At 42.7% G+C, this 11,707-nt stretch overlaps 1 protein-coding gene across 2 annotated transcripts in view; it reads left to right on the top strand.

Moving 5' to 3' along the window:
- Nucleotides 1-11,707, top strand: part of CACNA2D4 (calcium voltage-gated channel auxiliary subunit alpha2delta 4) — a 218,964-nt gene that overhangs the window by 69,634 nt on the left and 137,623 nt on the right. For both annotated transcript variants that reach the window (XM_019515536.1, XM_019515537.1), the window contains 4 exons: nt 3,008-3,121; nt 4,675-4,753; nt 5,479-5,612; nt 10,609-10,686. In XM_019515536.1, coding sequence (XP_019371081.1) covers nt 3,008-3,121; nt 4,675-4,753; nt 5,479-5,612; nt 10,609-10,686 — 405 coding nt within the window. The remainder of the gene's footprint in view (nt 1-3,007; nt 3,122-4,674; nt 4,754-5,478; nt 5,613-10,608; nt 10,687-11,707) is intronic.

The following is an 11,707-nucleotide window of genomic DNA, read 5'->3' as shown; positions in this document are numbered from 1 at the left end:
CTAGCAGGCTTCATGGCCTCAGCAGGGACTACCATTCTTGCAGTTGTCACCCCACTGTGCCTTAACACACACACGTGACACAAGTTTTGCTTTCAAGATTTTGAGGTGCAGTTTCCTAGAAACCTCTGCATCTATCTCCTTAAAACTTGTCAGGGTTCATGGCCTCAGAATAGGCTACCATCCCTGCATGTTTCATCCAAATCAGGCAGGAAATAACAAAGTTATAGGCTGTTTTCTGCTTCCCCATTATAGCCTACAGGTGAAACGTTGAAACAGCAAAACAGTTTTGACAAAACGAAATGGGACAGTGCTTCGAAACTAAACGAAACTCAGAACGAAACACTGTCCCATCAAAACAGCAAATCAGAAGTCGAAATGAAATGGTGCTGTTTTACACAGCGCTAATAAATAGGTACAATAGCAGTTTGCATTTCCTATCCTGATGTTGAATGTCTAATGGGGAGGGGAAATGCACCTATTAGAAATCCCAGTTAACCAAATTAATCTTGCCAGCTAGATAAACCAACTGTGGCCTGCCCCTAGGAAACACATTCAATACTCATTCAACAAATGGGTCTCAGTGTAATCCTATCCCCTATTACATATCACTTACTGGCAGGTAATAGATCTTCTGCCCTAGCTCAGTCTATGGCCTTTCTACTTGGTTCATTCTTGACCTACCATATTTTCTTGTCTATAACACACCCCAAAATATAACCTACACCTTCTTTTAAAAGCAGAATGAATAAAAACTTATTTTCCTTGTAGTAAGTAACTGAGTAGCAGCTGTTAGGGAGCTGAGCTTGCTCATTGTTCTGCTCTCTGTGGATCACTTTTTATTTTTTTTATTTTCCATTTCACCTACAACGGCAGAAATTGTTCTTAGCTGATTTCTTGCATATGACATGTACTCCAATTTCCAGCACCTGTTTTTTGGAGGAAAGGTACATGTTGTGTCTGAGAAAATATTTGCCACTCTGACCTTAGCTCACTTGTTCCTTCTTTTGTTTGTTCTTCATTTGAACAAGTGGTTGATTTAGCCTGAGATATTGAAGCTGGCTCTTTGCACTCACTCCTGTATAAGGGAAATGCAAATGGCTATCAGGTTGCAGCAAGGTAAGTTTTGGTTAGATATTAAGAATATATCTCTCTTGAGGAGGGTAGTAAAGCACTGGAACAGATTATCCAGAAAGGTGGTGGAATCTTCATCTTTGGAGGTTTTTAAGATCCAGCTAAACAAACTTTGGCTGGGATGATCTAGTTGGGAATGGTCCTGCTTTGAGCAAGGGGTTGGACAAGATGATCTCCTGAAGCCCCTTCCAACCTAATTTTCTATGATTCAATGATTTTATGATTCTATGAAATAAAAATAGTAGCATTTTATATCCATTCTATGCGCCGTTTACATAAATATACATTACTATGAAAGCTGTAAGGCAGTAATTACTATTTAGGCCTATTGTCTCTGTTATTGTTGTTGTTATTATTTTACTTTTAACATTTGTAAGGAACCTGGGCAAGCATATGAGAGTCACTGGGCACATTTACATGAGACACTTCACTGAGCACTAGAGTATATTACTGCATAGTAAGTGACACCGTCTCCTGCGCAAGTAGCAAATGCAAGTAGCAAATTAATTGCTGAGTAATTACTGCGCAGTAGGACCCAATTGGCAGCGCAGCAGAGGGCAGAAGATTGCTCCTTGCCCCCAGCTGTCAGGACGGGCTCTTCCACCAGAGCCCAGGCTGGGACAATGTCCCCCTGCCCCAGCAGCAGGGAGCTCCCAGCCCCTGCTCTGTGATTGTGGAGCTGGAGCAAAGAGCTCTCTGCATGGGGAGAGTTCCCTGCCTAGCCTGGAGCTAGCTGGGACCTGCCCCAGACTGAGATAGTTCCCAGCCATCCTGGGCTGTGTGAGGAAGTCTGCACATGCAGTCTGGAGCCGTTTCGAGCAGTCCTCTGCCAGCTCTGGGCTGCACATGAAGACTTCCCCATGCAGCCCAGGCTGGCTGGGAACTGTCCCAGTCAGGGGCAGATCCCAGCCTGGCAGCTTTTTCCCAGCCCCCTGCCCCCTCATTGGGGAGCTGGGGCCAGGAGCTTCCTGCTGCCAGGGCAGGGGGACATTGTCTCCACCTGGGCTCTACCACCAGAGCCCACCCTGGCAGGAGGGTAGCTTTGCTGGGCAGGGAGCTATCTCCCAGCCCCAGGCCAGAGACAGGTGATTCCTGTTCCCGTGCTCCCTACCACCACCTGATTTAACACCCAAGGGGAGCATAGAGTTCCCCTTGGCTGCTGCAGGGGGCTGGTGCAAGGCCAGAGGGGGTGAGAGCAGACTACTTCCAGGAGCAGCAAATCTGCTCCCAAATGGGGGCACACGTAGATGCCTGCCCAGGGTGGATTCACATCCAGCATCATTTGCACATGTAGACACACCCACTGTGTAAATAAAAATGTACCTAGCACCATGATGTAGTCCTTACTTAGAATTTTACCTGAGTAAGAATTCGGTAAGAAGTTCAGAACCTGGGCTATAATAAATAAAGGGTATGGACCTACAATTAATTTGCTATGGGATAAAAGGGGGATACTGCTCCATGGTACTTGCTAACATGCATGTTCTTAACCTTTGAGGGCTAAACTACCATGGCTTAGTTTCCATCTGCTCTGGGATGAGATCATACACATGGGTCAATACCATCCTATCATCTAACCCAGGGGTGGGCAAAATGTGGCCCGGGGGCCAGATGCGGCCTGCCAGGCCATTCTATCCGGCCCATGGGGCCCCTAAAAAATTTAGAAAATTAGTATTAATCTGCCATGGGCTGCCTGTCATGCAGCCCTCGATGGCTTGCCAAAACTCAGTAAGAGGCTCTGTGCCCAAAAATATTGCCCGCTCCTGACTAACCCATGTGAATCCCTACCTCCTTCTTACCCTATACCCAGATACACAGCAGTAAGAATTAGGGCAATGTTGAGAATACTAATATTTCTGTTCCTCTCCATCTGTAGTTCAGAGAGGCTGGTCAAGGATGCCTGTGTAACCAAGCCATCATGCTGATCACAGATGGGGCAGTCGAAGATTATGAACCTGTGTTTGAAAAATACAACTGGCCTGATCGGAAGGTTTGTCTTAACAGTGATAAAAGAAGGCAGAGGAGGAAGGGTGTGAAAGACACAAAATAGAGTTAATAGAATAGCACCAGCCAGCGTGCAAGAGATGGCTGAGAATTTTCACACATCAAGTTAGCATAAACACTTACAGTAAAAACAACACAAAGCAGAGGCACAAAAAAAATTGGGATGACTTTAAATGTATTGCAGTCTTAAAAGGAATACTCTCAGGTCAACCTTGACCCTAATGTAGGGTTTCTTTAAGTTTTTTCAAAAGCTGAGGATAATAGAAACATTTTCCTCATTTAAAAAAAATAAAACTTGAAACATTCTTTTTTACTAAAAAATGAGCATTATTTATTGTATGATATTTGCAAGTCACATGTTACAGCTTTGTGAGAGAGTATGAGATCCTGGAAGTAAAACAGATTAAACACTTATTCTAAACCAAATTGATATGGTTGTTTTTTTCCCCCTTGTCCAAATTTAGGGAAATACACAAAGGAAATAAACAACATAATTTACTAAAAGAAAATTGGATTTTTTAAAGATTGTTATTTGTCATAGGGATGAAGATATTTTCTAAACACATGAATACCTGGCTGTGTCCCTTTAAATGGTTCATGAGATTTAATATTTCTAGGGGTTATAAAGCTATCTATGTGCATTTATGGAAGAGCCTGGCTAGGCTGCTACTGTAAAATCCAACAGAATTCGTACTTCTGTCTTGTCAGTACAAAACTTACTTCTGTCTGTCCTGTCTTGTCAGATCTCCCTCACAGAGCTTCTTCCATAATACATCCAATTTGTACCTACTCAGTATTTAGGAGGTCTTGTCTCCAAAGTACAGCCCTCTGTGCCTGTATGTAGAGCTACTTGTTGACCAGTTAATTATTATTGATGATGAAGTTCTCCTGAATAAAATATAAGACTCAATGAAACAAAACTGTTTTAAATCAAAGAGCCAGGTACTCCACTGCATTGTACCTTTTACCAGTCATCTATCGTGGGCACATCTATACAAGATGTTTACTGCACAGTTGATTAATTACCTGCTCAGTAAATCCACGTGTGCCCCTATTAGGCTGGACTAAACAAATTTACTCTGCAGCAGAATAGTACTTGTATTTAATTGAATCTGCTCCAACTGGTATTTAATTGAGTCTGCTCTGATGCATGCTAGTTAGCAGAGCTCCGTCGTGTCTATAGTTGCCCAAGGGTGCTTCATTGCAGGGGCTGCCTGCTGGCTAGCCCCACACTGAAACACCCTCATGCCCCAGCCTCGACTGCACATTGAGCCAGGAGGGAACAGATCCAACCTGGCAGGCTAATCCCTAGGGCTCTGCCTTAGGTCCATGTGCTGCAATCCTGGGCGCACATGCAGGCACACACCTGGCTTGAATAAACTCCAGAGCAATACATTCTAGAACTTATTCAAGCACGCTGTGCATCAGCCTAGAGATGTGCTACTGTCAGCATGTTGCAATCATTTTTTACTGACTTAGCACTCCTGCAAATAAATGAGAGTTCCCCATAATCCTCATATTTGCATTCTTGTTGCACAGGTCCGGGTTTTCACTTACCTCATTGGAAGGGAAGTCACTTTTGCAGAAAACGTGAAATGGATAGCTTGCAACAACAAAGGTGCTGTACTATGAAAAATCACCATACGCATCACACACTACCCCCACAGACTGCAGCTATGTGTTCTTGGACTGCAGACCCTTTAGAGCTCATGCAATGCAGTTTGAGCCTGTTTAGCATTTGGCTGAGGACATCCAAGGAAAATATAGGAATTGCAAGTAGTAGTATTGGTGTTACACTGCCATAGCCCCTTAGTATTGAACCAACTTGCAAGTTGCTTAGATGTGGGGTTTCTTTTTCTAGGGGGTTAGGTTTTTGGGGGAGTTTTTTGTTTGTTTGGGGTTTTTTTATACCTAATGATCTTCAGCAAATACTTCTCAGTCTATAGATTGTTTGTGAATTTTGGATATTAGGTAAATGAACTTCTATTGATTTCATCCTGAGTCAGAAGTTGATTTTGTTCTTAATTAGATAATTTATTTAACTTATCAACAAAAGTTGGTTGAATACAGAGGTTCAGTTATAACATTTGTGATTGGAACTTGCCCTATTCCTGATTAGTTATGAAAGTTGGCAGTTGCTTTTGTTAACTAGGCAGGCACTTAAGCTCAAAATTCCCCCGTTTTATAAGTATTCCCAGTTGCTAAATTTGAGCTCTAACTTGCACACAAAAGGGTTGCAAGTAGTTTTAACTTGATATTTTGCTTGTTGAATACAAATGAACATTCATGAATAATCCAGGAAAAGGCCTTGGGAGAGTGATGCACTTCTGTTCTTTCATTAAGGCTACTACACTCAGATCTCCACCCTGGCAGACGTTCAAGAGAATGTGATGGAGTATCTGCATGTGCTTAGTCGTCCAATGGTCATCAACCACGATCATGACATTATTTGGACTGAAGCCTATATGGACAGCGCGGTAAGAATATTGAGAAAAAGCTTTTAGTCACTTGGTAGGCAGGCCTGTGCAAAAGAAAGGTTGGAGAACAGGCATATTTTACCTGGAACACATGGAGAAGCCCTCTAGAACAGCATTTCTCAACCCGCGTGTCTCAACCCAAATATGGGTCACAAGAAGATTTTAAAAAGCCTTGGGGAGGTCTGAGGGAAATGTTGCAAGGCTTCATGGAGCTGGCAAACAATGAGGGTGGCATGGTGAGCACTGCAGCAGAGCAATGTAAAGCAGCATGAGACGGGGAGAGGGAGGTAGAGAAGGAGGTAGGGGGCCAGATAGAACAGAAGCATAAAGAGGCGGGGGAGGCTGACAGAGAGAGACTGTGGGTCAGGGACTGGAAAGGTGTGGGTCATGACAAGCTGATAGTAAAGCTAATGGGTCCCAGTGTGAAAAAGGTTTAGAACCACTGCTCTAGACCTGCAAGTCTGTAAAGAAGTTATCATGCACCATTTAGACAGTGTTTCTTTCCCCTTGATCCTGAAGCTGAATCTTCTGTGCAGCTTTGAGTTCCCTTGAGCTTATGCAGTGATCCAGGAGCCTAAAGTTAATTACACAAGTGTAGCATGATTTAAGTAGTATTACCAGGCAGAGTGAATACTTCATAAAAAATTATTCACAAGAAAGAGATTAACTGTAGCTCAGGATATGGGTCATTGAGACCCTCTTCCTCCAGCCTTGTGGTCAGCAGCCTGCTCTCCATCACAAACCAGGAGACATCTTGTTCTAGGTGTTTGTCTTATTCCTTTGTTCTCTGGGTTGGCAAAATATAGGATGATTACAGTCACAATAGGCTCAACCTTTGGGATGAAGGAATACCTTGTAGTCACTTGGAGGGCCAATGTGTGAGATGTGCCCTGACTGTGCATAGATTCTGTGATTTCCAGTGACTTTGTCACAGTGCAGCTGTAGGCCACATGTTGGCTCTTTGTTGACTTACTGCTTTTTTATCTAGCTTCTCCTTTTGTCTCTGGCCTATGGTGGGAGAAAACTGGAGATATTCTGAACATAAAAGTGCCACAGCACAGTGCCTGTGAAAGCAAGATAAAGTGTAGAGCAGGAAAGAGAGGTGGGATATTATGTGAGGACCCTTCTATTGCCCTTCCTAAAATAAATCCATTAATTACCTCAGTCCATTTTCTGTTTCTGGAAGGAAAGGCATCTTAACTGTGCCTCTGGTGATCTCAGCATCTTCCTCTGGGTTTGGTATTCCCCTAATCTATAAACATATTCCACCTGACAGTCTACGGCATAGTAGTGACCTAGAGCTGATCAAAAGTTGGAATTACCCATTTCCAGAAAAATCTGAAGCTTTAAAACAATGCTGTTCCTTTTCATAAAAGAAATTCAGGGAGCAGGGGATATCGCAATCTTCAGTTTTAGAAATTTTTGAAAAAAATCCTACCTAAGAGTCCAAGCTCCAACAAAATCCATGAGAGACACCCCTGAAGCAACTTCACTGCCATGTTGCTGGGGCTGGCACATGCAAATAGGACCGGATGGGCAGGTCATACTTGGGAGCAATCCTCCCCAGAGAGGTTGTAGGCAGGGCTTCCAGGCACCTTGGACAGATCCAGCAGCCTAAATCATGGGAACTAAATCTCTGGGTATTTGGATCTCCAGGTTTGCCAGACTTCCAGTACCATAGGAAGCAGGCTGGATGTTATAGGGTCCCTGATCTTGGGGTACCTCTGATACCTGGAAGACCTCATAAAGAAACTGTAGGAAGGTGGGAAAGATTTTGAGAGGGTTCAGACTATGACTAGGAGCATGATCCACAGGGTCAGAGCTGAGTAGAGCAGGGTTGTTTTATAAAGGGAAGGAGGATGATACCGTGTTTAGCCCCTCAGTCCGCTAACCTGTGTTCATCGTAACAATGCTGGTTTTATTCCCCTCTCAAGACAATGGGAAAAGAAGGTAAATAACATATTTTCTATCATATAGTACACACATTTTTTTCTAAAAATCAGCTTCTGGAAATTAGAGTGTGCATTACATGCAATAAATACAGCAAGAGACGTTTCTGCAGCTTACCAGACACAAGTAAAATTGAAGTCTGTACATATTCAACAAGGAGCAGAACAATGAGCAGGCTTGGTGCCCTAGTTGCTGCTACTCAGTTACTTACGACAAGAAAATATTTATTTTTCTTCATTCTGCCTTTTAGAAGTAAGGTGCATATCTTATTCTGGGGCATGTTGTATGCAAGAAAATATAGTAATCACAATATGGAATATCCAGGTGAAAGAACCTAATAAAGAAATCACCAGTTCTGAAATAATTAAACAATAATTATGCCCTGTTGATTAGCTCCTCCACTACCTTAGGGTGTATTTGGCATTTTTTCTACCAAAAGAGCTTAATGACAACTTTTCAGAACACAGATTTTTCTAATAGGACCTATTTAATAGTATGATGCTTATTATGAGGTAGGTAGGTGTCCTGCAATGGGTTGGATCCCAATAGAAACCAGTTGTCTGAAATGTATAAAGCATATATGGAGTTAGGTTAGTAACAAAAGAAGTAGTCATTCAGTAGGGATGAAACTAGTAGGATTTTACAGAGTTTACTCCAGAAGCCTACAGAATTTAAAACAGAAAGATCTCCGTTGCATAGAATGTCTAGGGCCAGCCTGAGGGGTATAACAGAGTTCTCTGGAAGTCTGTCGGCTAGCTGACAAATTCTACAGCTAGGGCATCATACTGTTGTTAAACTCAACAAGACGCTTCTAAAAGTGTTGAAGCGCATAGTCTTTGCATTGATGCATGCTTGGGAGGCAGCTGATTAAGCCCTGGAAAGGCTGGTCCTTAGTTCTGTGCCCTGGTGGAACTGTACCTGTGCCAAGGTATTTTTTTGGAACTTTGCCATGTCCAAAGTAATTCACCTGTTCTCTGAAGGCAGAACAATTAATGCATTCAGCTGAGCATACTATATACACAAGTCATTAAGGAGACAGTAACGGAGAGCACTGAGAAAAACCAACAATAGTACTACCTTGCCACGCAGCAAGTTTTATGATACCTGATTCTTGTATGTGGTGTCAAAAGTCCAGAGGGTGTCTTCTTCATCATCATCATGTCTCCAGTCCAACCTTTCTATATGGTCTATTCCCAATATTTTGCACAGGCCATTGCTTCTGATGTTGGTGTTGCCAGATCTTGTGGGGTTCATTGTGGTGCTATAGGGCATCTTAGGAGATGATCCACGGTTTGCTTCTCCTGACAAACTCATTGTCAGGAGAAGCCATCATAATCACCCAGAGAGGGTGTTTTGCCCACTGATGTTCTTGTCCACCTCTCTGTTCTGGCTTGCATTGTCCACCTCTCTGTTCTGGCTTGCATTGTCCACCTCTCTGTTCTGGCTTGCATTTCACTTCCTATCTTGCTTCCTCTCATGCTTTTTATTCATTCATGTATTTATTCATTTATCCATCCATGTCTCTTGCCAGCTGCCACAAACTGAGGAGGTAATCATTTATCTCATGTTCTGTGAGCGTGCCATACCCCTTGTGCCCATCAGTGTGTTTTCTGTTCTAATTGGTGTTGTCCCTGCTGAACTGTACATCCAGGGATAGGAGGAGTTTCCAACATTGAGGAAGCATTATAGGATACCTGTCAAGGGAAATAGGTAAGACTGGATGTACTGGGAGCTGTGTTGTGGCTTAAGAATAGGTATGAGAGATCTGTGCTGTACCTTAGCTTAGTTCATTGGTTGTATTTTTATATATGTGCACTGTCTGGCCACAGAGTGCCCTTTTTCTGTGTCTGTCCTGATACTGCTATGAATGGGAGATATCCACACAGAAACTGGTATGGTAGCAGGACATGTTCAGCCCAGTAATGCAGGCTTGACTTTTCCTTACATTACCATCTAGATTGGCTGGCTCCTTTATGCATCCTAGCATGCACAGCAAGAATTTGTGATGCATCTAAAGGTGAGCTGCTTACCTGTCCACATGGAAAATGCAAAGGAGCTACTTCATGTATTAAGAAAGGAGAGTCTTCTTTTAGTTGGGTATGTCTGTGAGGCTCTTGTGCATCTGTCTTGTGTGTTGCATGTGTTTATCGTCAGAGGCATAGCAGGACAGCTCTCCCCAGGATGGTCAAAAACTCCCAGGGCAGTGCAGGCTGCCACTATGCTGACTGCAGTGGTCTGATCACTCCACCTCTACTGTAGCAGTGGCTATTTTTGTACCCCCTAACCCGAACTGAAGCAGTCTCTGGGGCTGCTACCTTGATTCTCAGTCCCCCCCCACTCCCCCCTTCAGTTACGCTACCATTCATTCTGCATTTTGTGCTTTTCTAGAATGCATACCTCACGAAGAATTGACAGCTCTTTGCCAGCACACTGCATGTGTTTTTATGCTGTGTCCTGTGTCCAAGCTTTTGGGTGTAGCTAAGAACATTTTTGCATATTCATGTTTTTGCTCCTGTCTTTCTAGTTTCCTACGCAGTCTTTATGTACATGATAGGTGTGTTTTATATACTCTTTGTTATTTGCCCCCTTTGAATATGTGCCTTTGATGTTTCTCATTCCTGCATGTGGCATTGGGTTATATTTATGCAAGCTGTTTGTTTGTGCATCCATGAGTATACACACATCTGTGTTTCTCATAACTCTAGCATGTGTGCTTTGGTATTTAAGTATGTTTCTGTGTATGCTTCTATACCCTTGGCGTGGATAAACATAAAGCATTCTCATTTCTGAAGATTTCTTCTCTTCAGTAACATTAAATTAGACCTTTTAATGCCTCTTTCTTTGACAAATTTCCTTGGCTTTCATCCCAGCAGCATCACTGCGTACCAGCAAGCATTCTTTCCAAGATCCTTTTTTGGATATAAAGGTTTTTTTGCTGTATAATCATATTCAGCATTTGAGGGTTCCTAGAAACCTGGTTGCTTCTGACCTTGAGCCAGCTGTACTGTTCCACTCACTAACACACCAGTTTTTTTTCCTGTGGCAGCTCTTTGCATCTCAGGCTCAAAGTCTGTTGCTCATGACAACAGTGGCCATGCCAGTCTTCAGCAAAAAGAATGAAACGGTAAGTGGATTTTCAGTCCCTTGATTCTCCTTGAAGCCAGTGCAGCTAAAAGGATATAATGCTTTTTTGTAATTTTTTTTTAAGCCACTGCCTAATCAAAACAGTGGCAAGAAGGGCTTTTGTGGCCGTGTACTCAGCCTTGAACAGATTTCTCAGCCCTTCTCTCTGAATATTTCTTCTTCCAAATATCACTTAAATAAGACATTTCTCCTCTTAGCTCCACTGTCCTCATACCTAAGCAAGCACCAGGTTCATAGACTTTATGGCCAGGAGAAACCATTGTAATCTGACCTGTATTTCGCAGACCTTACTTCACCCACTTTAGCCAAATATAAATTGTTGGACCCAATATAGCTTCTAGAAGGGCATCAAGAGCTGCAGAACACACAAATTCCCTTAGTAGTTAAACATAAAGCACCTTTACAGCTTGAAAAAGAACTGTAGCTTCTTTGCTCTTTGTCTTACTTCAACTTCCAGCCCTAGGTGGCTGTTCTACTTTTCATCACAAGATTAAAGAGCCCTGGAGTAGCTGGTAATTTCTCCTTATGAAACTACTTATACACTGTAATTAAGTCACCTCTCAGTCTTCTTTGAGGTAGCTAGACAGACTGAGCTCTTAAGTCTGTCATTGTAAGGCACTTTCTCCAGGCCTGAAACTGCTTTTGTGGCTTTGTTCAACATTCTTTCCAACACCTGTAAAAAAACAAACCAACAACAACAACAACAAAAAAACAAAAAACAGAGATACCGGAACTGTACGAAGGATTCTAGTGCCAGTTACATCAAGGCTGTACACAGAGGACAAAACCATCTCACAGTTCCCCTATTTATAGGCCCAAGGACTGGGTTCACTCTTTTTGCCCTGTAACTGAAGTAAGAGCTCATGTTGATTTATTCATGCCTGGATTTTTTATTATTTTTGTTATTTATTTTACCAAGGAACTCTGGTTGACTGTCCAATGCTCTGTACACAAACACTGATAGGTGTTGCTAATACATGATATCACTGCTGGACAGTGTG

Source organism: Gavialis gangeticus, unplaced genomic scaffold (genome assembly GCF_001723915.1).
Source record: "Gavialis gangeticus isolate Ggan-Ray unplaced genomic scaffold, GavGan_comp1, whole genome shotgun sequence".
NCBI lineage: Eukaryota > Metazoa > Chordata > Crocodylia > Gavialidae > Gavialis > Gavialis gangeticus.
The sequence above is the reverse complement of the archived record's forward strand: the minus strand, read 5'-3'. Positions and strand labels throughout refer to the sequence as shown.